A 27,949-nucleotide genomic window follows, 5' to 3' on the forward strand; every position below is an offset into this window, starting at 1 on the left:
TCTGTCCTTTTTGTACTCTCTGAAAGGTAAAGGGCCTAAAACCACAAGTAAAAAAAAAAAACAGTAATAGGGGCGGCCAAATATCTGTAACACGCAGGAGGTTAACAGTCCAAAACTGATCCTGCCCTGGTACCATTGTAGATATAGCCACTAGCGCTATAAATGTGTCGGGCGGATGGCCGAGCGGTCAAGGTGGCAGCCTACCGCTCTGGGAAACCCGACAGGGATCGAATCCAGACAGGTCGAAAAATCCCCAGAAATATTTCGTGTGATATGTCGGGTCCCGTCCCTCACCTCTCGGTCACCCCATTGTGGGTCTGGCCGAATCTATAATGGACCTGCTAAAAAAAGACTCTCTTAGAGCCCAAGGGGGCAGAAAGAGTTAAAAAAAAAGCACTGTAAACATTGTATGTACTGTACACATGTACAGTTTGTAAGTGTATTTATCATATCCAAATCTTTCTCATGTATTTATTTTACGTTTTCTTAATTTTTAAAAAATGAATAAAGAGAACTCGTCTCCTAGTCATCTCCCAGTTTACGCTACCGTTTATAAATATTTTTTCAGCTATAAAGTTTAAATAATTAAAATTAAACTATTTTATTAAATTTCTCAAATTAAAATAAATATACGAAAATTATTCAATTATAATCTCCAAAGTACAGACGAAAGGGAAGAAATAAAACATGAAACAACAAGATAAATTAAGTTCTGGCAACACTGATACTCGAATCGGCCGATTCGTTTTCTTCTGGTAAATAGCGGGAGATTCGAGTTTGGAACTGTAAATATGATGTTGTTTTGTATAAATCTTTTATTGATAAGATGCGCAAGTCAAAACCTGCAAGAAGAAAAGTAAGTGTTAATTAATCTTCTAGATAATTAACGAGTATTATCTAGAAGAGTAAAAGTATTTTGAATAAGTAAGTTAATAACCGATGTTTACGTCACGTTTGGACAGGAAACGTGACGTAAACATTTGTTTTTACACGTTTACTGTGTGACGTAAAAATTGCTTTGCACATTTACTCTATGGAAAAGTAAGTTATGCCATTAAATAAATAATCTAAGATGCAAATAAATATTCTAAAATATTAATTTAACTGTTTTCAAATAAAGTACAGTATGTGCTCAATTGAAGGAATATTATGTATGTGTATTGTATTATTTATTTTGTATAATATAATCTGTATGATATATCAGAATTTACTGCTTTGTGGTTACATCTTGCAGTCTGTTTTTAAATTGCAAAAAAAAAAAAATAAATGGTATTTATTGAAAACACCAATGTTTTCTCTCTTAATTTTTATTTACAATAGAGACATACATGCTAGACATGTCCAAAACATGGAATATTTGAGAGGCCACTTATTTAAAAAAATCAATATGAAGTGAATTGATTGTGTTTATTTTAAATGTAAAATATTATAAATGATGAATGTTACTGTCTGGCACACCAGAAAAACAAATGAAATATTGCCTTTAATTAAAGCTAAATGTTTTCTTTGTAACAAATATCATGAGCAAAGTAATATTTATATTTCTTAATTAATTTTTAGTACTTGGTGAATTTATTATAATTAATAGATATTGTAAAAACTGAATGTTTTATAACAAATATTCTTAGTTTTTTAATAGTCATTAATTATTAATAATTACTTAAGAATTAACACAAGTAAAGTTAAAAAGTAATTTTTTTTTTTTTTTTTTTTTCAGTTGACTTACAAGAATCTGTTTAACCATAAACAGACGTGCGATTTAGATCAAAATATATCGGATTCGGATGATGAAAATAATCAGAAAAAATCAAAATTAAAAAGGAAAAGTTTTTCTTCATTAAACATCACAACAGCTTCTAATGATTGGGTAGCTTTAAGTTTTACTCAGCCCAATGAAATCATTTCAGTCAAAAATGAATGTAATGATAAAGATCTTAATATAGGTAATTTTATTTATAAGTTAATTGTTACCTAAATTTTTTGCTTTATTTATTTTTTTCATATTTTATTCAGTTTTTAGTCCAATTAATATTGGATCATACTGGAACAATTGTACAAAATATTTTAAGATTTATGAAATGAAATATTGATTTATTTTTAATGTCTTTGACATTTTCCAAAATTTAAAATTTTAATAAAGAAAACGTACCTCAGAAACCTTTAACCGTGCAAATCAAAATTTAACATTACAAATGTTTTCAGACCCCTCCTGGGTCCTTCCTCAGGTAAAAACCGTTAGAAACGATTTTTTAGACAAAAAATAGTTCTTTGGAATGATTTTTAAAATATGAGAGAAAGAACTGAATCACATATTCAACAGTTCCGAACGTAAAAGTTTCTACATAATATTGAATGTCATTTAAAAGTTTTTTATCCATATATCAGTCGTACTTGAACTTTGATATCCAGCAAAAAAATCACAACACTTAAATATCGACTAACCACCTGCCCTCCTTCCTTTAGATTTATGATGTATTTAATCCCTGTTTTTTTATTAAAATTTCAAGTTTTGTTTTAAAATATATAACAGACATTTTCAAAATTTTGATCTGAATTGGATTGATGAGTCATGGCAACATAAAACATGGGCAATTTGCCAAGAGATATCTTCAAGAAGGATTTTCAATGGGAAAAGAGCTCACCAGTGGCCAAGCGGTTTTGTTTCCTGAACACTGGAGTTACCTCTCTAGGACGAGCTGGCCACATGAAGTTTTCTGGGTTTTCTTCACGTCTGTAATGCCTGAATAGGGGTCTGTTACCCTATTTAGGAAGGCATTTCCCCTAGGAAAATCACTCAGGAGTTGCATTACCATAACTTAATAAACAAACAAGCAATGGGAAAACAGCTCCAATTTAGGTGTTAGAAAGTAGGAAACTCAGCAAAAATTCACTTGGTCAGGCATAAACCAGTGACCAACTTCCAGTGTTCAGTGGCTTTATCCATTCAGCACTGGTGGTCCCAATTCAAAATTGTGTGTTTTCTCAGAATGAATTTGTAAATATTTAATAAATTTTAATATATATATATTAAAATTTATTATATATATTTTTAAAAATGTAATCTTAGTTCAAATGTAAATCTTTTCAAATATCTCTAAATCAGAGGTTCTCAATTTTTTTGAGACTGCAGAACACCGTTCATATACTTTTTATTGCACAAAGCATCGATATATTTAAAAATCAATAATTAGTTCCCTGTTTACTATTCTCATGAAACAATAAAGCAATAAACTTTATTGTATTGAATAAAATAATAAATATGGAATTGTCTTTAAATAAAATAATATATGTAATACTTTGACATAAGCAATTTTAAAAGAGTTTTCCCTTAAAATTTACAATAAAAACTTTAAAAGTTTTTTCCAAGACCATTATTTACTGTATATTTAGTTTTCCTGACTTTAAGATAACTCTCCATAATAAAACATTGGAGTGTGATTTTGTTTCCTTTTTTTATGAAAAAGTTGCTGAAAATTTGGTTGCTACTGTTGCTGTGGCCATAAACATCTGTGCAATAAATTTAAGCTAGTTCAAAAATTTACAGAAAGCAATTTAGAGAAAAGGCAGTTGCTAGTCTATATATATAAAAACGAATGTATGTTGTCTGTGTGTGTGTCTGTGCGTCTGTCCTTCATGCATTACCACACTATTTATCCGATTGCCATGAAACTTTGGGAAGTTGTTTAATACACTCCCGCGAAGGTTTGTGGCATATGTGAAGACCACTATTTCCCCCCTTTCAAAAATATATTTATATATGGATTAAGGGTTTCATGTCCAACAGATGGCGCTAACTTCTGACAACCTAAGTTGGCTTTTCTGTGAGGCATTATGCTTTTCTGTTAGAATGGACTAAAGCAGATCATTTTCTATCTATCTATATAAATAAAATATAACGTTTGTTTGTTCCTACCGATTCCTTTTGAATTTTGACACAACGTTGCATTCGAATACGCAAGTGTTTGTATATAATATACACGTCTAAATTCCCCCTACTGGGGAGAGATGGACGGGATTAAGGCTTACCGTGAAGAACTCTGCTTCTATTATACTATTTTACATGCGGTTTTTTGCGTTTTTGATTGCATTTTAATAGGTTACGTCAACAGAATATACACTAAAAAGGGATTTTTCGATATTCCCCAGCGGGGAAAGGGACAGGATTAAGGCTTACCGTGAAAAACTTGGCTTCTATTATACTATTTTAGATGCGGTCTTTTTGCGTTTTTAATTGCGTTTTAATAGGTTACGTCAACAGAATATACACTAAAAAGGGATTTTTCGATAATCCCTTGCGGGGGAGAGGGACAGGATTAAGGCTTACCGTGAAAAACTTGGCTTCTATTATACTATTTTAGATGCGGTTTTTTGCGTTTTTAATTGCGTTTTAATAGGTTACGTCAACAGAATATACACTAAAAATGGATTTTTCGATAATCCCTTGCGGGGGAGAGGGACAGGATTAAGGCTTACCGTGAAAAACTTGGCTTCTATTATACTATTTTAGATGCGGTTTTTTGCGTTTTTAATTGCGTTTTAATAGGTTACGTCAACAGAATATACACTAAAAATGGATTTTTCGATATTTCCCTGCGGGGGAGAGGGACAGGATTAAGGCTCACTGTGAAGAACTCGACTTTTATTATACTATTTTAGATGCGTGTTTGATTGCGTTTTAATAGGGTACGTCAAGAGAATGTACACTAAGAAGGGATTTTTTGAAATTCCCCCACGGGGGAGGCGTTATACATTTATAATAGATACATTTTGAGCCACAGCAACGCGTGGCCGGGTCTGCTAGTATTTAATAAATTTCATTAATGTTTTGGCCTTTGTCTTTTGGGAGACTCAACAATTAAAATGTCATCTTAGTAGCATCTTTATTATTTATTATTGAAATTTTAATCTAAAAATTATGTAAATCAAAATTATGTAACTACGGTACATTGTTATCTAATTAAATATATATATATATATAATAAACATCTTATAGCCCAATGTGTGTAGTATAATGAAATAACCAATGATCGCCTGAAAGATTCTAGCCTTATCTTTCAGGCAATCATTGGTTATTTTACTAATTATATAGTTATAAACTTTATTTACAAAATTTTAAATTGAAAAAATATTTTTATTATTTAAAAATATTTTATTAATTTATTGCAAGAATAAACACTTACAATAAATAATTTTTTTTTTTCTTTAGACGATGATGAAAATAAAATTGAAGCATTTAGTAGTGATACGGAATATCAAGTTAATAGTCCGAGCAATACATTTAAGATTGGTCATGATAATTGTAAACCAAATAAATTAAATAAGAAAACATTTAATTCTACGCTATGTAATGATATGACTTATCATTTTGATCAAATCTTCAATTTATCACAAAGTGGAAAATTGGAAGTACATAGTCAAAATCAGGTAATTTTAATCTCGTCTAAATTTATAAATCATACTGGAAACAAATGACTCACTAAAACCTTCGACTATCCAGTAAAATATTTAATTGAACTAACAAACATTTTCGACCATACTGGAAACTTACAGTTAATTCAATATTTTGCTGGCTGTTGACATAATTATTTACTGTATTAAATTTAATATAATTATTTGTTATCATATAGGAAATTAATGATAATCCAAAAATTAAATTGCTTCAATTATTAAAATTTTTTTTTTTTTAATTTAGAATTTAAAAAAAATAGAAAAAGAAATCAAAATGAAACAATCTCACTCATTCACTGTTACATCTAAAAGAAACAAATATATTAAGGAAATAAAAAATTTTAAGTGTGAAAAATTTTACTAAATGGACATAAAAGGGATTGAAAAATATTCTTATAATTAAAAATTATTGATGAAGAATTTTTTATAGTTTTTATTTAAATTTATTTATATTTGTAAATTAAAACAATGTCAAACGTATGTAATGGCACCTTTTCAATTAAGGCCAAATCATTTAATGTTTTAGATAGTTTATAATGCTATATATATCCTTTGTTTTTAAAATGTATGTATATCTCTGGTTATATTTGGGGATATAGTGGATGGAATATATTCACATAAATGAATTTTCTATGAACAATTTTCTTAAACAATGACTTTTTTAAAATTATTGTTTAAGTTTAAATAATATATAGTACAATAGTGTGCTGAATAGAGTTATCATCTCATCTAGATTAGACAAATATTATGACAATAGTTTTAAAAATGATTTATAGATTAAACATTTTTAATACTTTTTATTACATGTTTTTGAATGAAGTTATATTTATGATGAAAACATTTATTACCATTTCAATTTCATTAGTTCTCAATGCAATTAATCTGGTTCGTTGGGAGTTAAGTAGTGGTACTTGATAGATTCAGATTTTAGAAGTGATACTTGCTGAAAAAGTTTGAAATCTACTTTAAATGAATGTGAATCAAATAATTTACTGAAATAAAAAAAAATTGTTTTTTAAAGTTCAAATTTGAATGCAACAAACTTGAAATATATGATGGATTTGTCTTAACAACTTCACTGTTTAGCTAAAAATGCATGATTATGTCTATGTTTCTCTTTCTATGTTTCTATCAGTATGTTCTTTTCCAGAACTTACTGATAGAATTGGCATTGATGTATAGGTAATCCTATTATTGAAAGTATGCTGGAGACTGGCATCCTTGTCATACTAATAGTATCCATGATTAATAGATAAGAATAATTTGTTCTCAAATCCAAAATATTGTTTAACTAGCAGGTAGGCCTGGCATTGCTCGGGCAAAAGTAACGATAGCGAAGATTAAGATTATTACGTTATAGTCACAAAAGAAAAAGAGTAATTTCATCAACGAACTAAGTATTTCTAAAGAAAGGTTGAATTTGAAAATCGAATATGTTCTAACATATTACTTTTTTCTTTTTTCTTTTTTTTTTCCAGTGCCCGTAAATCTTGCACGTTGTTTTCCATTGTTACTTAACACTTCCATTGTTGACACTTCCATTGTTACTTAACACTTCCATTGTTGACACTTCCATTGTTACTTAACACTTTGGTACTTAAATTTGGTACCCTAACTGTGTACCAAATTTCAACTTTCAACTCCTAACCGTTTTAGCGAAAATTAAGATTATTACGTTATAGTCAACCTTAACCGTTTTCACAGAATGCAAGAATTGGGTTCCCCTGTTTCCAGACTAATTACAAAATTTTTAGATGGGTCTAAAAATATGTTCGATTTCCCGCAAAAACGAAAAAACTGCATCTGCATCTTGCACGTCGCTTACTCTTAACAATTCCATTCTTACGTAACCCTTCCATTGTTGACACTTCCATTGTTACTTAACACTTTCATTGTTGATGGAAGCCTTAATCCTGTCTCTCTCCCCCGTGGGAAGGAATTTCGAAAAATCCCTTCTTAGTGTACATTCTCGTGACGTACCCTAACTGTGTACCAAATTTCAACTTTCAACTCCTAATCGTTTGGGCTCTGCACTGATTATTATTATTATTATTATTATCAACTCATCTCAATTATATATATAGATAGAAATTTTACCATATTTAATGTTGTTGAGGAAAAACATCATAAGTACAGTACATCTGTAATAATTTACAATAATCAATGTAGAATTTTTTTTATAAACAGTAAAATTGATTATATGAGGTGAGAAATAAGTGCTGGTAGTTGCAAACACAATCCAAGTAAAATAATAATAATAATTGAATTAAATCTTGTTTATGTTCAGTTAGCCTGTGGTAAAATTAATTTTATTATACATGTTTTTATACTATGGCATTAAGCAAAAACATATATTGTTTTTGCTTATCCTCACAGTTTCCAAGAACCTGTTGTTGATATGAATTTTCCCTTTCATATTCATATAGGTATATTTAATAAAGAGGACAATTTTTTCTAAGCAAAGAATCTAAACTGCTTTTGAAACTCTGTTTCTAAATTATTCATTTATTCATTTTATGTAGCAATAAGTTCATTAGCAGATCACTGACAGATAACAATATTAACAATAATGTTATATAAAAGAAGAAACTAATACGAAGAAAGTACAGTATTTATTAATACGTTATAAACTGAATTTTATTACTAATAAAAATTATAATTTTATAAATAAATTTTTTAGCACGTTTTATTTATGCTTAGTTCATTTAATATGAAGTTTCAAAAAATCTTCCTCAATGTTCAAATAAATAAAATTTATATATTCTTATTAATTAACAAAATAGTTCATGAAAAATGCATTTTTCTTCTGTAAATTTTTTAATAAATAAGCACTATAGATAATATATATTATTACACTGTATTTTATTTTTGTTAAAGAACATCCTGATGTTCAAAATTTTAATATCATTCAAGATATCAATAAGATTATCAAATTGTGTAAAAATCATAACTTTAATTTTAAAATTAATATAAATTTATTTAAGCTCAGTAACAATGATATTTTTATTAGTTAATATATTCCATAATTGATTGAAAATAACTAAATTTATGAGGTAATCATAAAAAACAAAACATTATGCTAGATCATATCAATATTTATCAATATTTTAGAGTATGTTCAAATTTAATCCAAAATATTAAAAATAATATAATGTGGACTAAGCTGCTTTCAAAATAAATTACTTATATTATTTTTCTTTGATTAATTTCTCTGATATTATAGTTTAAATTGCTTTAAATATTAATTTGGTTTCAGCTTAAAATTTTATAAATTTGAATTGAAATGGTATAAAATATTTCCTGAAAACTCTTAATTAGCCCTGCATGTTAAACTCTAAATTTGTTTTGTAGTTTATTTTTTATTGTGGACTTTCTCATTTTTATCTGATTCATATTCATACTGTAAATATTTATATTAAATTTTTTCTAATTGAAAGATTGATATAATTATTTTTGATATTTTAAATATAATTTGTAATTCTTTTTTAATAGTTAAGAGATGTTTTATGTGAAATATCACCAGCTTCATCACCTGAGCATAATTCATCATTAAAAAAGGGAAGTAATTGGTTATCAAATATTCAATGGCATCCAAAATCACCAAAAAAAAATGTTCTATCTACAGTTGAGCATGATTCTGGCAAAAAGAAAAATAAATATCTTAGGTAATTGATTTATAATTAACTTGTGCAATTACAAAATGATAATTAATAATTAATAAATAATCATTTTTTTTTAATTAGTGGTGGTTTTGCTGAACAGTTACAGAAACTACAGAGAAAACAACATTCTGAAAACATATTTTGGCAACATAAGGATAATGTGAAACAATTTCTTAAAGGTTTAGATTTATTAATTTGGTTTTTAATGTTATAAAATTAAATAAATACAGTATATATTTTATTTTTATAATTTTATATTTCAGAGAAAACATATATGCTTTTAAAAGTTTTAGAATTTCAATGCAGTAGTGGAATTATGGTATCTAATTGTAAGATTTTTATGTCAGCAAATAACAAAGACTTCAAGTTAGCAAATAAGACTAATGAAGTGTCTAATCCTTTCAATAATGATGTAAAGGAATGCATTGTTTTGTTTGATGGCGATCAATGTACCAAATGGGATATTTCACTAGGCTGCTTTATAAAATTATTTACTCCATGGTAATATTTAATTTTTTATATAATGTCTACTATTCTAAGTAATTCATAATAACTTTCTTGAAAATAAGTTGATTATGTATGTTTCAAAAATATTGCACTTATATTAAAAATATGTAAAAACTATCCTGTTTTAGTTATGCTCTTCCATTTTATTTAACTCTAAAACAAATTTTAGAATCATGTAATCAATGAGTTATTTGATATCGCTATTTGAATATGTATATGTTACAGTCAAAACCCGTTTTTAGTTAGAACACGTTTTAACTAGTTGAAACTAGTTTATACTGAACGTCTTTGTTAAAACCCGTTTTGTCTAGTTAAAACTAGTTTTAACTCAAATTCATTTTTGACTAGCAGTAAATTCTAGTTTTAACTAGACAAAACTTGTTTTGTCTAGTTAATTTATTGCTGTACATGTTTTGATTTTAGATAAAACTAGTTTTAACTTTTAACATTAGTTAAAACTAATTTTAGCTACATAAATATGTTTAGAGGAAATAAATAAAGTTATGTATAGTGATTCAGGGGAAGATGCCTAACATTTTGCTTATGAAGGAAATTATAGCGATAATTTGGGTTTTGGAGGCCTCTAACGAAAATATCATATTCTTGAGTATGTTTTTCAAACAAAACTTTGGAGTATATGAAAAATAATTGTATATTGTGTTTGCAATGACAACTTTTTCACTGTCTGGCATTTTAGGTATCTCACCCCAAGTATCCGAGTGAGATGCCAAATGCCATTAGGGTAAGATACCAAATATCATTGCATGAAATTAATTTTTGAATATCTTAATCAAATTTAATTTATTGCATATGTAGTACAAAGTACTTCATAGTAAGTATAACAGCACAGTATAAGTATTGTTAAGTTTCCACCTGTTCTAACAGGCTCTATAGCTAGCTGAAAGTTTTTTCAGTGCAAAAACCTTTTTGAGAAGTCCTTATATAATTTCTATGCATATCCTGCAATAAAACGAGAAAACAAAAATTTATTAAAAATAGGCATATTGGAATTCAATTAACAAAAAATGGGCATGTTACCCCAAGAAAAATGTGACATCTTTCCCATTAGATGGAGTAAGATGCCTAGAGGAGTCACGTGTTCCAGCATGTCTGATTGGGATCGGCAGTAGCTCACAATGGAAACTTTAAAACCTTAACTGATCACGCATTAATTGTTTTTCACAATTTTTAATAAATTCTATTTTAACTTTTAGTTTTAAAATGATTCTAGAAACATTTTGCAACAAAAACTTCGTTGTTATCTTGCTTTTATTCTTCTCGGATGTAGAAAATGAGGTAACGGCAGCCAACTACAGCTTTTCGCACTTAATATTGGCCCAACGATTCATCATACAAACACATGACAATATCTGATGTCACCATTTGAAAATATTAAAAAGTAGGCATCTTCCCTGCTTACCATCTTACCCCGAATCACTCTATATGTTGCAGTCAAAAGCAGTTTTTAGTTAGGATGTGTTTTAACTAGTTGAAACTAGTTTATACTGGATGTCTTTGTTAAAACCCATTTTGTCTAGTTAAAACTAGAATTTACTGCTAGTCAAAAATGAATTTGAGTTAAAACTAGTTTTAACAAAGACATCCAGTATAAACTAGTTTCAACTAGTTAAAACGTGTTCTAACTAAAAATGGGTTTTGACTGTAACATATATATATATATATATTTGATTTTTTTCATATGTTAACAAAACTTATTCAAAACAAATCATTTTTCATTTTCTGTAGCAAAATGAATTTACACATAATTCTTTAAAATTCTTAATAAGATTTAATTACATTTTATAGTTGTTTCCTAATAACTATAAAGTTGTTATATAACTATATAGTTGTTTACTAATAACATTTTATAGTTGTTACTATAAAATGTTATTAGTAAACAACTATTTTTAGCATTGCAATTATTAAAATTATAGTAGATATAAGTCAGCTGTAATCAAATCTTCAATGGTACTTATCAGAAGTACGTGATTGCTTAGAATGAATAAGTGAATTTTATAATTCATTTAGTAATGCATTTGAAACATTTTATTTAAATACAAAAAATATTTTTATTCTTTGGATTATTTTACTTTTTTAATTTGCTTCTTTAAACAATCATTTCTTTTCTATTGATGATTACAATTTTATTAATTAAAATTTATTTTATTTTCAATAAATATAAAAATATTACGTATATACAAAGAAAAACTTTCTTCTGTTTCTTATCATCATTTTAACACATCAACAACAGTCCACAAAAATTTACAAACATGAAGACGACCTTTCTTTTGATGCACCACTTTGGCAATAAAATGCAAAAATGGAAAACAGCATCCTTTGGTGTTCTTGCCAAAATTCACAAAATAATACATTTAAGTAAAAAGTTAAAAACTGGCCAACTGTATTTATATTTATTAAATGTAAATACCGTCAGCCATCTTTTGACTTTTTAATTTTGTTTTATTCTGTTTTTCTTTTTTTTGATTGCTTATTTTCTTGAATTGTATAACTACTGTTTTCTTATTTAAATAAAGAAATATCTGATGACATATATTTGCCTTCAGATTTGATATGGAATGCACAAGCTCCTGATAAACATAATCTTTCAAATAACCCCAACCAGAAATATAGATTTTTGACTAAATACTGCCACATTTTTCCTTGGTGGGCAAATTTTCAACTAATTTTTTTCATCGTAACTCTCTTTCTCGGGATCTGCACTGCATGTGTACCAAGTTTCATTCAATTCAGTTCAATAGAGTTAGCTCCAAACATGTCTGAGTACTGTCAGCTTAGAGAAAGCTAGAGGTGAAAGCTGCTACCGTGTTTCCCTGAAAACAAGACATCCTCTGAAAATAAAACCTAGTAGAGGTTTTGCTGAATTGCTAAATATAAGGCCTCCCCAGAAAGTAAGACCTAGCAAAGTTTTCATTTGGAAGCATGCCTGCTAAACAGAACACCAGAGCATGCAGCTGTGATTCTTTTTAGCCTGTCATCATTATCCCCTACCTTCACTGTCTGTTGCAGAGCAGCTGCATGCAGGACATGAAGACTGTCACACTTGTAAATGTGCAGGCAAGGCATCAAGAGGCCAGTCACCTGCTGCCATACCATACACTGTCCCTGCTGTGGTGAGCTCCCACTGGTGGCCGGAAGCCGTCATACCATACGAAAAATATGACATCCCCTGAAAATAAGACCTAGCGCATCTTTGGGAGCAAAAATTAATATAAGACACTGTCTTATTTTCGGGGAAACAGGGTAGCTTTTAACCACCCTGTATTCTATGGTATAGTAAATTCAATTTGTATAAGTGATTATTTTTATTTGAATATTATTACACTCCAAAACAGTTTAATTCTCTATTATTATTATATAACATACTCTGTATTATGATAATATATTGTTTTATTTTATTCTGTAAGTATCCAGATTGTTTATTATACAGTATTCAATTCATTTTCATTAAGTATGTTCAAATGTTAATGTTTAATGTTAAGCTTTAAACATTTTTTATATTATTATATTTTATGTTATACATTTATTTTTTATTATAGGATAATGCTAATAAGTTATAATTTAAATAAGCCAGTTATACTTTGTACATATTTTATAGAAGTTATGGGAAAAAATTATTCTTTGCCATCAGAATATAGTTCCCCAAAAAGTAAGATTACTTTATTCATTATAAATTAAAATTAAATAAAAAATTTCATACTGATTCTAATAATTTCAATTAATATAAAATTATTTTAAATTTCTCCTAAAAGAGCAAATAAGATATCTTAAAGAGACAAGTAAAAATGAAATTAATTCTAAGAAGATAAATTTCTCCTCACGTAATAATTTGCTTTCTGTGGAAGATCATAATGGATGCATTCTTTCAGCTGTACAAATGGCTATTAATTGGAAGGAAATATGCTTATGTGTTCGGGTTCATAGAATATTAACAAAATGTATAAATGAAAATACATTCATGTAAGCTTATTTTTTGCTAATTTTTTAATTTTTTTATATGCTTAGTTTATCCATTGATTTCCAAGTTAAACATAGAATTTAATGAACAACATATAAAAATGTCAGACACAGATTAATGAATAATGAGCTGTTTATTAATTTTTTTGAAAATTAAAACTATTTTAAACAAATTTATTAATTTATTAAATTTTTTCATACTTTTTATATAAATTATCAAATATTAAAATTATTGTTATTTATATATACCAGGGTATCCCATAAATAACCTGCCATTTATTTTTGTGTAATTTATTTTACTGTTATGGGTTCAGAAGATCTTAAAATGTGTAGCTTTGCAAAAAACTTAGAGAGTCAAATTTGACATAATTCCAATACTTTATTTTGCTATGTATACATAAATAACAGCCAGGAAAATAAAACTTGCCAATTAAATATTATTCCAAATCTTCTCCACCTTTTTTTTGGCTTATTACTGAACTTCCAGACACAGCAGATGATGGTTTTTTGTTGTAATATGTAATGCTAAATCAAAAACTCTCATACATCTGAAGTAATTTGCAAAGGGTAGTGCCACAGTGGCAGCTTCCAGAAAGTTCAACCTCTTTCTGGCTTGTGATGTCATATTCACTCTTTTATACTATAACCTCCTTTGTTCAAATCCTCACCAAAAACCTTCCTCAAAACAAAGAATTTTAATCATAAAAATAATTCCTTTTAATAATTTGTTTTCCATCAGAATTTTGAACACTTTAGAATAATGACTGTTGAACACCAGTACACAATTCTTGATTTAAACAATGTAAGTACCAAGATTAATAAACATCCTTAGTTGGGATTGGAAATTAAATGACAGCATTGACCTTTCCCACAGCCCAAGTCAATCTCAAATTACCCTTATAAGCAGGTAAGAGACCAATTGGGTAGTGAGGATGAAAGACCAAGACCGATTGGGATGTTCAATAGAGTGGTAAATCTTGTAAAAATCCATGTCCCGAGAACATGATGTGTTCTTGATCATTTTTTATCCAACCCATCTGCCATCTTGGATTAATCCCATGCTGCTGCAATACTTCTTATAATCACTGCCTTCTCTCGCCTTCATTGAACTGTGTGTGCTTGTGCCTCTTTTCAACAAGAATGACCACAGTTCTCTATTTTGTAGATCCAGAACTTTCCATCTCTTTCTGACAAACTCTCTCACTGTGAATGCCTAACCTGGAGAATTAAATTTTGTGGACTTACACTATTGGTTTATTTCAATGTTTGATGAATGTGATGAGAGTCATTTGCTCTCTCAATAAATAGTTTTATCAAACAATGATTGTCTTTGTACCATACACACAAACCCACATGCATGACTCCATTCTGTTTGCATCATTCCAGCCTATTTTTCTCCAGTGTAATTTCGACCTTTTCATTGAATATTTCAATATAAGGCTATGATGAGAGTTTTGCGAGCCTCATAAATTTCATAAGATGATCATTTTTAGGAACACATATAACACATTATTAGGAGAAACCTCTGTACTGCATTTAGATTGATTTTATAGCCAAAAAATAATTAATTATTTACAAGTAAGTCTATAAGTTTAAGTTTATAAGTCCAAACATCATATTATAAAAGTTTACATTGTTTTATGTATTTAGTGTATTAATTTTCATCTGCATTAATTTTGATTAATTTAATAAGTAGTTTATGTATAACTTATACCTTAAAACCTTTTTTGTAATTTATAAACTGAAAGTTATAAATAATGAAAAAATTTTTTAATTTGATTAGTCAAACCATTTTTTTTTTTCCTTTAAAAAGTTACTGAATATTATCTGTTAAATGGAAAAAGTAGAAATCATTTTATACTTGTGAGCTCTATGTTGGCCTCTTTATTCCTAGACTTATTACACTGTCTTAGACACAAGTTCAGCCTTAGAACATTAGTTTATTTTCCAAAAAAGTATGCATTTCAGACATACAATCCCTCATCAGTTTCTTTACAAATATTTATGAAATTGGCACAACCACATCTTCGAAATTTACAATGAAATCTCAACAATTGGCAAATTATTGTATACAGATTTAATTTGCCAATTGTTGAGATTTCATTGTACATTTTGAAGATGTAAACATTGTATTGCTCTAAACATGGTGTTTAGAACAATACACATTTAATTAAATGTGCTGATATGATGTTTAGAGCAATATAATTAAAACAAACAGTAAACAATGTTAGAAGCCAGCTAACTGTTATAACTAATACAAAATAAAAGATACTGTTAAAATAATAAAATGATACACTGTACTTTTAGCAATTTATCAATAACCTCATAAGTTCAGTCTTCTGAGTAATTCTTGAACTTGGGTGAACATTGAATTTGAAGGACATAACATTTTGGTTTATTTGTCCAAAAGACTCCTTTTAAGTGGTTATAAAAGTGGAATTAAAGTAAAGGTAAACAATTTTGTTACTATCTTGTGTAAAGATTAATGATTTGAAGGAAAAATCAATTCTGAGCAAGACTTGAATGCATCATTGACACAATGGATGAAAATCAGAACACAAAATTGCCTCAGTTGGCAGTGAAAGTGTTAAACATTTTAAACTGTGGTTTGAATGTACACTCTCTTGCAGAATTCTATGTTAATGTCAGAGATTTATTGGACAGAATCAATTCCATTTCATTTCATTTTCATATCTCATCAGAAACTATCAACTTTGAAAGAGAGACTGAAATTTCACATATGGAGTAATTGCTTACATGTTAATCATTGTACTTGTCTGCACTGGAATTTCATTAACTTTCTTAATTAAGCTGTCTTACAATGCCAGTCATAGTTCTATTTCATCAGAAACCTATGAGTCTATTTATAGTAAAATTTGTGATGTGCTCCTTGCATAGGGATCTTACTGTAACTATAAAAAGGTGTTTGGATATTAATAGTAGCATAGTGTATTTAGTATAAACTGAATAATTTAATTATCTCAAATTGCACATTTCAAAGACAAAAATTTTAATGATAATTATGTTACAAATAAATATTTCAATTAGAAACAGCAATTATTCTTTGTAGGCTTGATAATTACATATTTAATCATGTTCAAAGCATATATGAAACAGTTAACTGATGAGCATATCACTTGCCAATTAAATTTATTATGTGATTACAACTCATGGTATTAAAGAGAGAACCTTTTGTATTCTATTTAATTTTCTCTTATAAATTAATTTATTTGAAAACAATATTTTAATTTTAGAATAGTAAACGGCAAATCTGTTTATTGAATTACATAGAACAGAAAGTTAAATCGAAAATTTACAAAACCAAAAGTAAAAGCAAGAATGATTATTGCAATATAAATTATATCCATTCAGTCTCAAAAATAGTTAATAAACAATTATAACATAATATTTAATGATTGTATTTCATTTTATTGCTACTTAATTTTATATAATAGTTTTTTTTTTTTTTTTAGTTTTGATCTTCTGTGTCAAGATGCTGATAATTCATTTTGCTTGATACATCTCCGTCAAGAGAATAAGTGGAAACCAGAATTTTTCTATGGAAAAATATTTTGGTTTCTTAATGTTCATATTAGTCAAAGATTGAATTTTTCCAGGTTACTATAGTAATAATTATTACTATTATATTTTATATTAATATTATTCAAAAATATTTATATTAATAAGCATATTTACTTTTAGAAATCCTTCTCTGCTTACACTTTTTGAATTGATAAGTAACAATGAAAGAAAGGTATTTATTGAAGTTATAAAGTAATTTTTAATAAAATTTTTATTTTACATATGAATTAAAATTATTTTTTTGGTTAAGTAATATTATTTTAAAAATTAAATTAATCATTATGATAAAGTAAAAAAAATATATCATTAAAATATTTAAATTACTTCTCTCTTTACTTTTATGATATTTTTGTGAATAAAAATGTTTCTAAAATTAGATAAATAAAATTTTCTAATGCATTTCTTTTTATCATTTTATATGGCAGTAAAGAAAATCTCTAGAATAATAATACTTTTTCAGTATTAAAACCAATACATTTTTTAGTTTTGCATAAAATTTTTATAATTGATCTGATTTGATGTCTTTAAAAAAAAAAAAATAAAATAAAATTTGTATCTAATTATCATAATAAAAATATCTATATTTTAATGAAATTAAAAATAATTTAATATTAACAAAAATTGCATTAAAATTGATTTGATCTTCTATTTAGGTTTCTTATAATTATTGATTCTTGGATAAACAAAAACATGCACACACTCTGTATGAAAGACTTGCTTGAACTTCCATTTTGTGTTTCTGGTTAGTTGTAATTAAATGACACACAAGTGAATGATGCCTGGAAATTATTTTAATTCATAGGATACTGAAACAAATTTAAATATCAAGAAAAACAAATATAAAGATTTGGAATTTCCAGACCTATTAGACAAATATGTCAGAAATAATGTTTTTATCAGTCAAAAGTTGGACCACACATTGATTTTGAGATATTTTGATTTATCTCACGCAAACTACATATACCTGCCTACACAAAAGAAGTTTTTAAAGCATATAAAAGTTTGGAAGAGTCTAATTAGTCAATAATGCATTCAAACATTAGGTCTTCGAAAATATCTGGCAAGTTATTTTTTAACTGTATTCCTCTGTGGCCATTAATTGTATTCTTTAGCATAATACATACAACTATAAATGGTACAATAGTAGAATTAAATTAAGCCAGTTCTGAAATATCGTTACAACTGTAGGTTTACGGATTCCAAATTGGAAACTTAGACCTTTATTAACAGATCTCTTTCAGTTTTGTGAAGATCATCATAAAGTGACCTTTCCTCAGTTGAAGCTTACCTGTAATTATTCCAGTTGTATTAATAAACGCTAACAGTTTGGTAAACATGTCCTTATTTGGTAATCCACTATTAAATGATAAAAGAAATTTGATCTTGATAAATATTAGTTGTAATATTCATTAGCCTATAACATTTTTTTCCTAGATTCAGTATTGTTTGGATGTAACTAGCATTTTTTTAAATTTTATATTTTCTTCTAATATGATATTAATATAGGGTGAAGTTTCAGCTGCATTATTTTGTGATATGCTGGTTCCTCAGTGCTTCTTTCTTCTGTGGAATGATTAGAGGATGGTTCAACTATTATTTTTTTTAAAACACTTTTGAAAGAGTTATCTGCATTTTGTCTTTTACAGTGACTGCAGCATTTTATTTTATCTTATATATTTTCTTGAGATTTGTGAGAGAGCAATGATGATACCTACTCCTGACTGTTGGGATCATTGGATGATTGATTTATGAAATTTAACACAACATACTACACAACATGCTGTTCCATGTTTATGTTCAGGATGTAAATTTGCACTCATTATCTCAAAACATCATAAACAATATTTATAGAAATACTCACACTTCGCAATAACATTGATTAGCAACAACAGGAAGTTAGAAATTGGAAGTGTTAGTAAGTTCCTTAGCTGCACCGTTTGTTCAGAAGTTTTTCACTGAATACAGTTTATATAAACATCTCAGTAACTAGATAAATTTGTTTCCTCTATATTTACAAAATTTTATAACTTTAATTTCATTTTAATTATAACTCTTTGCCAGAGTTATGTCATGTTATTTGTTTTTGTTTTTTTGTTTTTTTAGGAAAAACATAAAGACCCTATTTCATTTTGTTATACTTTTAATTATTCTAATGATGATAGCTGTGTAATAGAAGAAAAATCTAAATGTTTGCCAGTATTGGTTCCACCTCATCTAAAAACATTAAAGACTATTATTAAGGTAATAAATCATTTATTAATTATTTATTTTGACTTTTATAAGCCTTTATTAAAAAGTTCATAGATTATATTTATTCTTTAGATTTATTTTATGTTATGTCTGAAAATTTTTTACATATGAGTGCTTTAATCTGAGAAAAAAGAGTTAGTAGAAATAATAAAATTTTAGTAAAACTTTACAAACAATTTAAAAAACAGTGTCTATTTCACAAATATTATAATACGCATACATAATTGGTTGTCATAAACTTGACAAATTTTTAAAATTACATTCAAATCAGATATAATGATGATGCATAAAATTTAAATACAGAATATACTTTTACCTTTATTTACTATTTAAAGTAATTCTATTTACTCTTGCCATCAAATTATTAAAATAGTCAAAGATTAAATGTATTTGATTTATAAATATTAAATATATAAATTAATTTATAAATAAATATTTATCTTAAAAATTATACAGTAGTACATTGCAAAAGTGAAAATATATTTTTAAAACATACATTTTCAGATTTGGCAATTATGTGCATTACAAATGTTAGAAAGTTTATTGCATAGATTTTGTATTTTAATTAAAATGATTCCATTAAAAATACATTTTTAAGATTCTTTGTGTTATGAATAACTTTAGCTTCATTCATTTGGGATTAAAAGTTTCATCTAATACTAACTTGGCTAATGTGGTACCATTTACACTTTTAATTGTAAATTGACTTTTTGAGTAATATATTTGAACACTTATCTTCAAATTTTTTCAACAAAAATTTATATCAATTTAAGTGTAAAGGTTGTATTAGAAATTATAAAACAAGAAGTCCTAGATAATTGGTTTTATGAATGTAAATTTCAATATTTAAATAATTATAATAAACAACATTTATTTCCCCCAACTAATTTAATTCTTATGAAACAAAATGTGAAATTCTTGCCATCTTCAATGTTCTTTTTTAGAGAATAATGACTTATAAATTTAGCATATAGCTTACTGCCTAAATTGAAGATTGAGCAACCTGTACTATGTAACCTATGTTAATGATAGGAGTTTCAAAAAAGTAGGAGTAAGTAAGATATAAGACACCTTGAAAAAACCACATTCGATGTCTTATATTATCTAAGAGCATAAGAAAGATCTTTAAGAAGAGAATATCAGACAAAAATGAGATAAAAATATAATGAAACAAGTAGAACACTAATCAAATTTATTTTTTATTTAATCATAATATATGTATGTTAAAAGTGTCAAAGGAATTTTTGCTGTCACATCTATTTTTTCTGGAAAACTAGTGCATGATGCTTGGTTTGTACTAATAAAAATTTAATATATGGATTGCTAATACAAAACCAATGAATGAAATATATTCTTTGAAATTTACAATAAATGATAAAAATAAACTTTCTTATAGATAAAGGATTAAATTTTTCAGAGCAATAATATAATCAAACTGAGGACGCATGTGAGCATTCTCAACACATTGGGCAAAACAGTATAAGATACTTGAAGGCATCTTTAGCAATGAACTTGTTAAATGACTTCTTTTAAATGCCTCTGTTTTCTTGATAAATAAAAGTGTGCATTTTAATTTTACTATTTTAACCAGAATAGTTTACAGTAAAAAAAAATTTGGAGTCACATGCCAAAGGATGTGGAATGCCTTAAATATACTAAATACTTTTATTGTAAATATTCTGTACTGAAATGGTGGTGCATCCTATATGCCATAACACTGTAATTTCTATGATAAATATTTATATGATTTAATATTACATTTAAATCTTTCTATGAAATTCAAAATGTTTGATTTTTAGTTTGTTTTTTCAACACAATGAAGTGTAATTTACATATGACACAAGGTGTTCTTTACATTCTTTATTTTTTTTATTGCTGATACACTTTAAATTACACTTCATTATGTCAAATAAACAAACAAGAAGGAAGACAGTTTCAAAAGTGAAGATGAAAAAGTTTGATTTTTAATTTTCAAAAGTTCTAATGGTTTGACACAGTCATCTTAAATAGTGATTAAAGACAAAAACAAAGTGTAATTGATATATGCAGTTTCAATATAATTATCAACATAATCACAATAAAAAAAATTTTGATAGAACATTAAACTGCTCTTCTAAGGAATATAGCAATAATTTATTCATTTATTAACACAATAATCTTACATATAATTCTTGCTGAATTTTCAAATAAGCTTTTCTTTAATATAAAGTATTTTTTAATTGAAATAAAGGTTTAATCTGTAGTTATTTTACAGGATGATTAATACCTTCTGTAATTTCAATTATACATTCTCTGAAAATATATTTTTTTAGCAATTTAAATATTATAAAAAGACAAAACTATTAATTATTATAATCTGAATCTGGAATGAATTCATAATAAATATGCTTTAAAAGTAGCTGTGTTTAGGCTAATTAATTTAGTTTAAGTTACAATTTATGGAAATACTAATTATTATAAATTGATAAATATTAGTAAATTATCAAAATCTCTACCATTAATGTAAAAATTTGTTTTTAAAAAGATCAAACAACTAATTTTGAAACAATAATTATAAGAGCATATTCAAAAGATAATGACAGAAGTATAAATTGCAAAAATTACAAAAATTTTATTGCAATAATTATGAGCTTTATACAAGCTTTAACATATATATTCATGTATTTTTCATAGTCACTATTGGTGTTAACATCATGATGTTCTATGCTATCAGCTTTTCTAATGCCGAATCTTGTTCTGTAATAAAAACTATTGTTAAGTGCATGAACATGTCAAAAATTGTTTGTCTTCTTAAACTATAAAGTGAGTTTACAAGAATATTTTTCAGAAATATTTTCATAAAATGCCAGTAGTTTATCTTTGAACTCAAATAATAAAATAAATTATTCTATTTTATTTTATTTTATTAAACTATATTATTCTGTTCAATACTTCTAAATTTATAACTCCACTATAATGCAGATTTTAATGAAGTTGTTTTTGTTTTTACACTAATTGAATGACAAGGAAATTCTCTGTAAAAGAAACAATTTAATTAAGCAAATTGAAAACTTAAATAGTATGTGTTGTAATTATGTTATAGTTCTAATTTTATCGTCTTAATGCTTAGTTTAGTTTTGTCATCATATGCTAAAAGCTTTCAAATAATAAATAGCATTTTTAATTAATTATTATTGCCTTACTGGTAGCTTAATAAAGAAAGTCTGTTTTCTTTAAGAACTGTTTTCCTCAATTCTTGCATAAAAGCTTAAAACCAGTATAATTGTTCTATTAATAATTAATGTCCATGTTGACAAAATATATAATAAACATTTTTAATTATTTAAAATGTGATGATAAATTCAAATCTTTCATAAGTCTGAAATTATGAAAATCATTAGTCAGTAATGCTTTAAATTTTCATCCAAACAGAATTATTTTTTTGTTAAATTGGTACAAATCTAATTTTAGAAGTTTAAAAATTTTTCCATATATCAGATCTGAAGATATATTTGACACATGTTAAATCTTAGATTTTTTTTCCTCTTGTCCCTCCTTTTTTCCTTGCCCACAGGATGAAATTTTCCAGGCCACAATAGGATTGCTGGATGGTGAGGTGTAGATCAGTGGTTTCCAAAGTAGGTGCTACTGCCCCCTAGGGGTAGCGAGTAAATCTAGGTGGTAAAAAGAAGCAAGAGGGTGGCAGGGAACACTGGAGGCAGGAACGAATGGTACCCGTAGGCAAGGGTTTGGGTCACTTTTCCCTTTCCTCTGTTAAAATGAGTAAGAAAAAATATTGGTTTCTAGATGTTGACAACAATGTCATAAGGACAGTGTGAGGTTTGTAGAAAAGCTTTTCTAAGAATATTTCCAAGTTTTTCTCACCCAAGGAAAAATGGTTGGGGACATTGGGTATAAGTTTATACAACACAGGGTGATGGCTTAGAAAAGTTTGAGAATCACTGGTATAGATGGTCAGTTCCAGATAGGTCAAGCCTTCAGATATTCTGAAGGACTGACCACCCATATAAAATTCTTGAGGATTGTTTGTCCATATTTGATTTTGGGTCTCCTAGAGAGGTAGGCTGATGCCTTAACCACCTTAGCTTACTAAATGTTAACCAACCTTAATGTATCAAAAGACATTTGCTCTAAGAGTAGAATAAGTATAAAATAATTGTATCATCAGACTTTCTGATTAAAATACTTTAAATTTATGATTTATTATTTATTATATATTAATATAGGATATGTTTTCAAGTAAGCGAAGTACATTTGTTGCAAAGGCAGTATGGAGGTGGAAAAAAATTATATATATCACAGATATGTCATTAATTTCATACTCTCATTTATGTGAAGAAAACAAAGAAAATAATTATTCAGATGAAAATCGAAAGTGTTATATTGAATTGCTTGTGAATTCAGATTATCTTCCACCAGTTCTTCAATCTGAAAATGTTGATTGTATAATTTCAGTAGTTGATTGTTTAATATCTAAAGGTAATAAAAATATTTTATTGAATAGTTTATATTAGATTATATTTTTTATCATGTTTAAATTGATTTGTTACAGGAACCTTTACAATTGACAGTTATACTTCTGTGTTTATTGAATATCCTTCTTTTATATATAGAAATTATTATTTTGCTATAAATAACAATACCATACAATCCTTGGGAGATATTAAAATAATTGATGTATGTCAAAAGTCTTTGAAGAATGCAAGTATTGGTAATCTAGTCAATATAAATGGTAAATAATGTTATTATATAAAAATGATATTTACTATATAAAGTTGTATATTTAATATATATCTGTTTAAAATTGTAATTGTCCTTAGGTTACATTATTGGAATTGATGGGAAAATGCTGTCTTGGATGGAGTGTAATTTATGCCAAAATTCTCAATTGACAACAAAAAAGTGAGTGAAATTCATTTAAATTAGATTTGAAAATAATAAAATATCCCAGTCATTAAAGATATAAATGTATACTCTGTGGCAAAATATTGGGTTGATGCAAAAGTTTTTAGAATTTTCTAGACCTCTCTAGAATATTTGAAATTGTTTTCCAACAGATAGCATCTAGAAGTTTCTTGTGGCTATGTAAATGAAAGGTGTTTGACTGTACAATCATAAGTGAAAAGATATTCTGTGTGTCAAAACCAGATTTCGTAGGCACAAGATTCTTCTGTATATTTGGTGAGATATTCACAACCAGTCTATTTGGAGATGCTTCCTTGGAATAACACTATAACTTCCAAATTTTAATATGCTCAGCTGCAGCATTTGGTTGATGCTATCCACACTAAACAGTCACAGATGAACATTGTGCACTTTTTTCATGACAACGTAAGACCACACTGTCAATGTTGAACCAGCAGAAGCTGCTTGATTTTGGCTGGAAGGTTCTTCCTCATTCCATATAGTTCAGACTGCACTATCCAATACATCTTGGATGGAAAGCAGTTTGCTGATTATGATGAGATAAAAATTGAAAATAACACTTGAGTTCTTCAGAACAGCCTGGATTTTATTCAGCAGGAATATGTGACCTGCTCAATCAGTGGAAGAAGATACTTGAATGTAATGACAATTATTTTCTTGAGTAAGCTATTTTTTGTTTTTGAAATAAATGTCATACTATAAAACTAGAAAATTCCAGAAACTTTTGTATCAATCCAATAGTATTCTCACCTTGAATCTTTTTAAGTATTTTATTCAGAAGTATTTATATAACACATGAAGTTTAAAATTGTATATGTTGTTTAAATATGAGTAAAAAATGTTTGTATTCTGTCCTAATTTAAAATCTAGTGTGGTCACTTCAAGCTTTTTTAAGCTCCTTGATCTTACTGCAAATCAATTTTCAACAGGTATCTCATGATTCCAAACTTTAATTATGATGTTAAACAAGATTTCTTATAGCAGTTCTTGATTCCCTGTTCAATATCCTCCTCCTCCTCCTCACTGTATTTTCTTAAACTGAAAAATGAAGTGGGGACTCTATTTTGCCACATATTGTAGTATCAGAAAAGTTACAAGAACTGATACTACTTAAGAAATCTGAGAATATTAGTGAGGTTGAGGCTGAGTTTTAAATGCGAAAACATATATGTCGGACGTTCAGTGCCGCTTTCCTGTAAGCCAGCGGTTCCCAACCTTTTTTTGACCAGGGACCACTTTGATTTCATTGTTGTTAGCAGGGACCACAAGGTTTAAGAAAAATAAACTATGTCAATCTAAAAATAAACTTTAATCAAAACTTTTAACATAAGTAATTGTTAAACTCAAGAGTAACATGCTTTAACAATACTACTATAAGAGAAAACATAACATTTTTAGTAAAAATTAAATTCAGTTTGTATCAATGTAGGAATAATAATTTAAAATGAATAAATGTTTTAAATCTTTCACGGACCATATTTTAGCTCTCACCACTGGTTGGGAACCGCTGCTGTAAGCCTAGAAGAGTGACAATGGTGTTTGGAAAGTCAGTGGAATCATGCACGTTTTGCGTTGAAAACTTCAGCCTCACCCTCGCTATTATTTAATTTATTTTGACCATATCATCAAAATTCAATAAATATTTTACAGGTTTTTTTGGATGTTTATTTTTATTTTTCTCAGAATACTGTTATTATTGATTAATATTTAGCTTAATTACATAGTTATCATGCTCTTTAGTTTTATTCAAGCACGATATTTTCTCAAAATAATATAAATTTTACATGCACTTAATTAATTTATATTTGCAATTAGTAAAGATTATCATCAGAAAATTGTAAAAATTACATTAATTAGAAATATATATATTTAAAAAAATATATATACAATAACAGTTTTTTAGTTTTACAATTTCAAATACAAAACTAGAACAGTTATTATTGTTTTTAATCATCCATATAATGTTGCCAATGCTAATTTCTATTTCAGTGAAATGATTATCTGTGATATTTGCCGAACTACACTAGAAAATCCTGTAACTAAATATAGTATGGAAGTATTTATCATTGATTCCAATAATCAAGAAGCTAAAGTCAAAGTAAGTGATATTTTTTAACCTTAATGAAAAATATTGTGATTAAAATCAGATTTAAAGTGATTTATTACAATTTTGTTTTTAATAGTTACACGATTCAACTATCAAAAATATGTTTTCTCATCAGGTAAGTTTATTAATACATAAAATTTTAAAAAATCAACAACACTTTTCATTAATTATAATTCTATTTTAAACTAGATAGCAAGCTTCTCTGATAATATCCAAGATGACATCATTGGTGCTCCATTATCTTCCTTGATTTGTTGTGTTATAAGTAAAGAACATTATTCGTCTAATATGAAAACTATTTTTATGTTGAAAGAGCTGGAAACAACAGAAAATACTGTGAAAAATAAATATATTTCTGTTTAATTTTTGATTTAGCCAATAGATGGCGACATAATCAGTGAGTAACGTATTTGTGTTATCATGTCGTGTAAGGTATAACCGACCGCCGTTTAATTCTAAATTATTTAATTTATTAAAAAATATATTTAATGTATAATCTATATCAAATGCTGAATAATGAATAGTGTTATAGCCTTAAGTCAAAATTTAAAAAATAATGTAATTTAGTCTTACTGGGTGCCAAAAGATGGCACCGTTTTGTTTCTAAAATTTGAATAACAACATCCTGTTATATTTTGACCCTTTGATATTTAATCAGTGAAATTAATGAGGTAAACGTCCCCATATCGCTTTGTTTCTCAAGACTTATTTTCGTTTATTACTTAAATATTCGACTAAAAATATACTAATTTTATATTTCAAAATTACTAACAATTTTCACTAATTTATGTATAGTAAAGTAATTACTGGGCTTTTTCAGACTGCTATTTTTGATTATTATTATTTATTTTTTTTCTAAGAAGGTGGAACAGTAGATACGCACTATTTTTTTTCTAGATGAGTCATAAAGTTTAATCTAGTTGACAATGACCAAGCAAACTATACTCATTTGACAAATGACATTGCAATTTGTCAATTCGAGTCCTTTCACCCTGTCTTTAAGAGGCCCCAATAACGCGATTTAGCGCAATTCTTCTTTACAAAAATTTAGCAAGTAATGTACAGTACGTGTAGGTGCATTCTAGCTACCGTTCGATGTTCTTAACAGCGCAGTTTTTTTTTCTTTAAAAAAGTTACAAGTAATATACATTGTAGACGCATTTGCGTAAATTTTGGTGTCTTGGTAGTCTTCCTTACAAAAATGTGCAAGTTCTAGAAACCTTAGCCTTTCTACTGCAGTTTTTCTTACAAAAATGGACAAGTAGGCTCATTTTAAGTACCTTTCGATAGCCTTTTTATTGTAGTTCTTTTTTACAAAATGGATACGTTTTAGGTATCTTTCTGCTGCAATTCTTTACTCATTGCTCATTTTAATTAGCTTTCGGTAGCCTTTTTAGTGCAATTCTTCTTTACAAAAAAAGGAACAAGTAGGCTTATTTTAAGTAGCTTTATGTAGCCTTACTACTGCAATTTTTCTTTTAAAAAAATGAAC

General features: G+C 27.3%; 1 protein-coding gene across 2 annotated transcripts; it reads left to right on the top strand.

Annotated features, from left to right (window-relative positions):
* The first annotated feature begins 733 nt into the window (after nucleotides 1–733).
* On the top strand, nucleotides 734–27,096 carry LOC136982885 (uncharacterized). Of its 2 annotated transcripts, XM_067279437.1 has the most exons (17): nucleotides 734–856; nucleotides 1,718–1,943; nucleotides 5,207–5,424; nucleotides 8,941–9,113; nucleotides 9,192–9,289; nucleotides 9,374–9,611; nucleotides 13,175–13,284; nucleotides 13,388–13,595; nucleotides 17,066–17,209; nucleotides 17,295–17,346; nucleotides 19,278–19,415; nucleotides 23,651–23,903; nucleotides 23,977–24,156; nucleotides 24,245–24,326; nucleotides 26,340–26,448; nucleotides 26,534–26,572; nucleotides 26,647–27,096. In XM_067279437.1, the coding sequence occupies exons 1-17, from the start codon at nucleotides 827–829 to the stop codon at nucleotides 26,818–26,820; spliced, it is 2,472 nt and encodes an 823-aa protein (XP_067135538.1). In that variant the 5' UTR covers nucleotides 734–826; the 3' UTR covers nucleotides 26,821–27,096. The 2 variants fall into 2 exon arrangements, with proteins under 2 accessions (XP_067135538.1, XP_067135539.1); XM_067279438.1 differs by lacking the exon at nucleotides 1,718–1,943 and having other exon boundaries at nucleotides 763–856.
* Nucleotides 27,097–27,949: the final 853 nt, after the last annotated feature.

This window comes from Centruroides vittatus, unplaced genomic scaffold (assembly GCF_030686945.1).
Source record: "Centruroides vittatus isolate TY-2023 unplaced genomic scaffold, ASM3068694v2 contig_874, whole genome shotgun sequence".
Taxonomy (NCBI): domain Eukaryota; kingdom Metazoa; phylum Arthropoda; class Arachnida; order Scorpiones; family Buthidae; genus Centruroides; species Centruroides vittatus.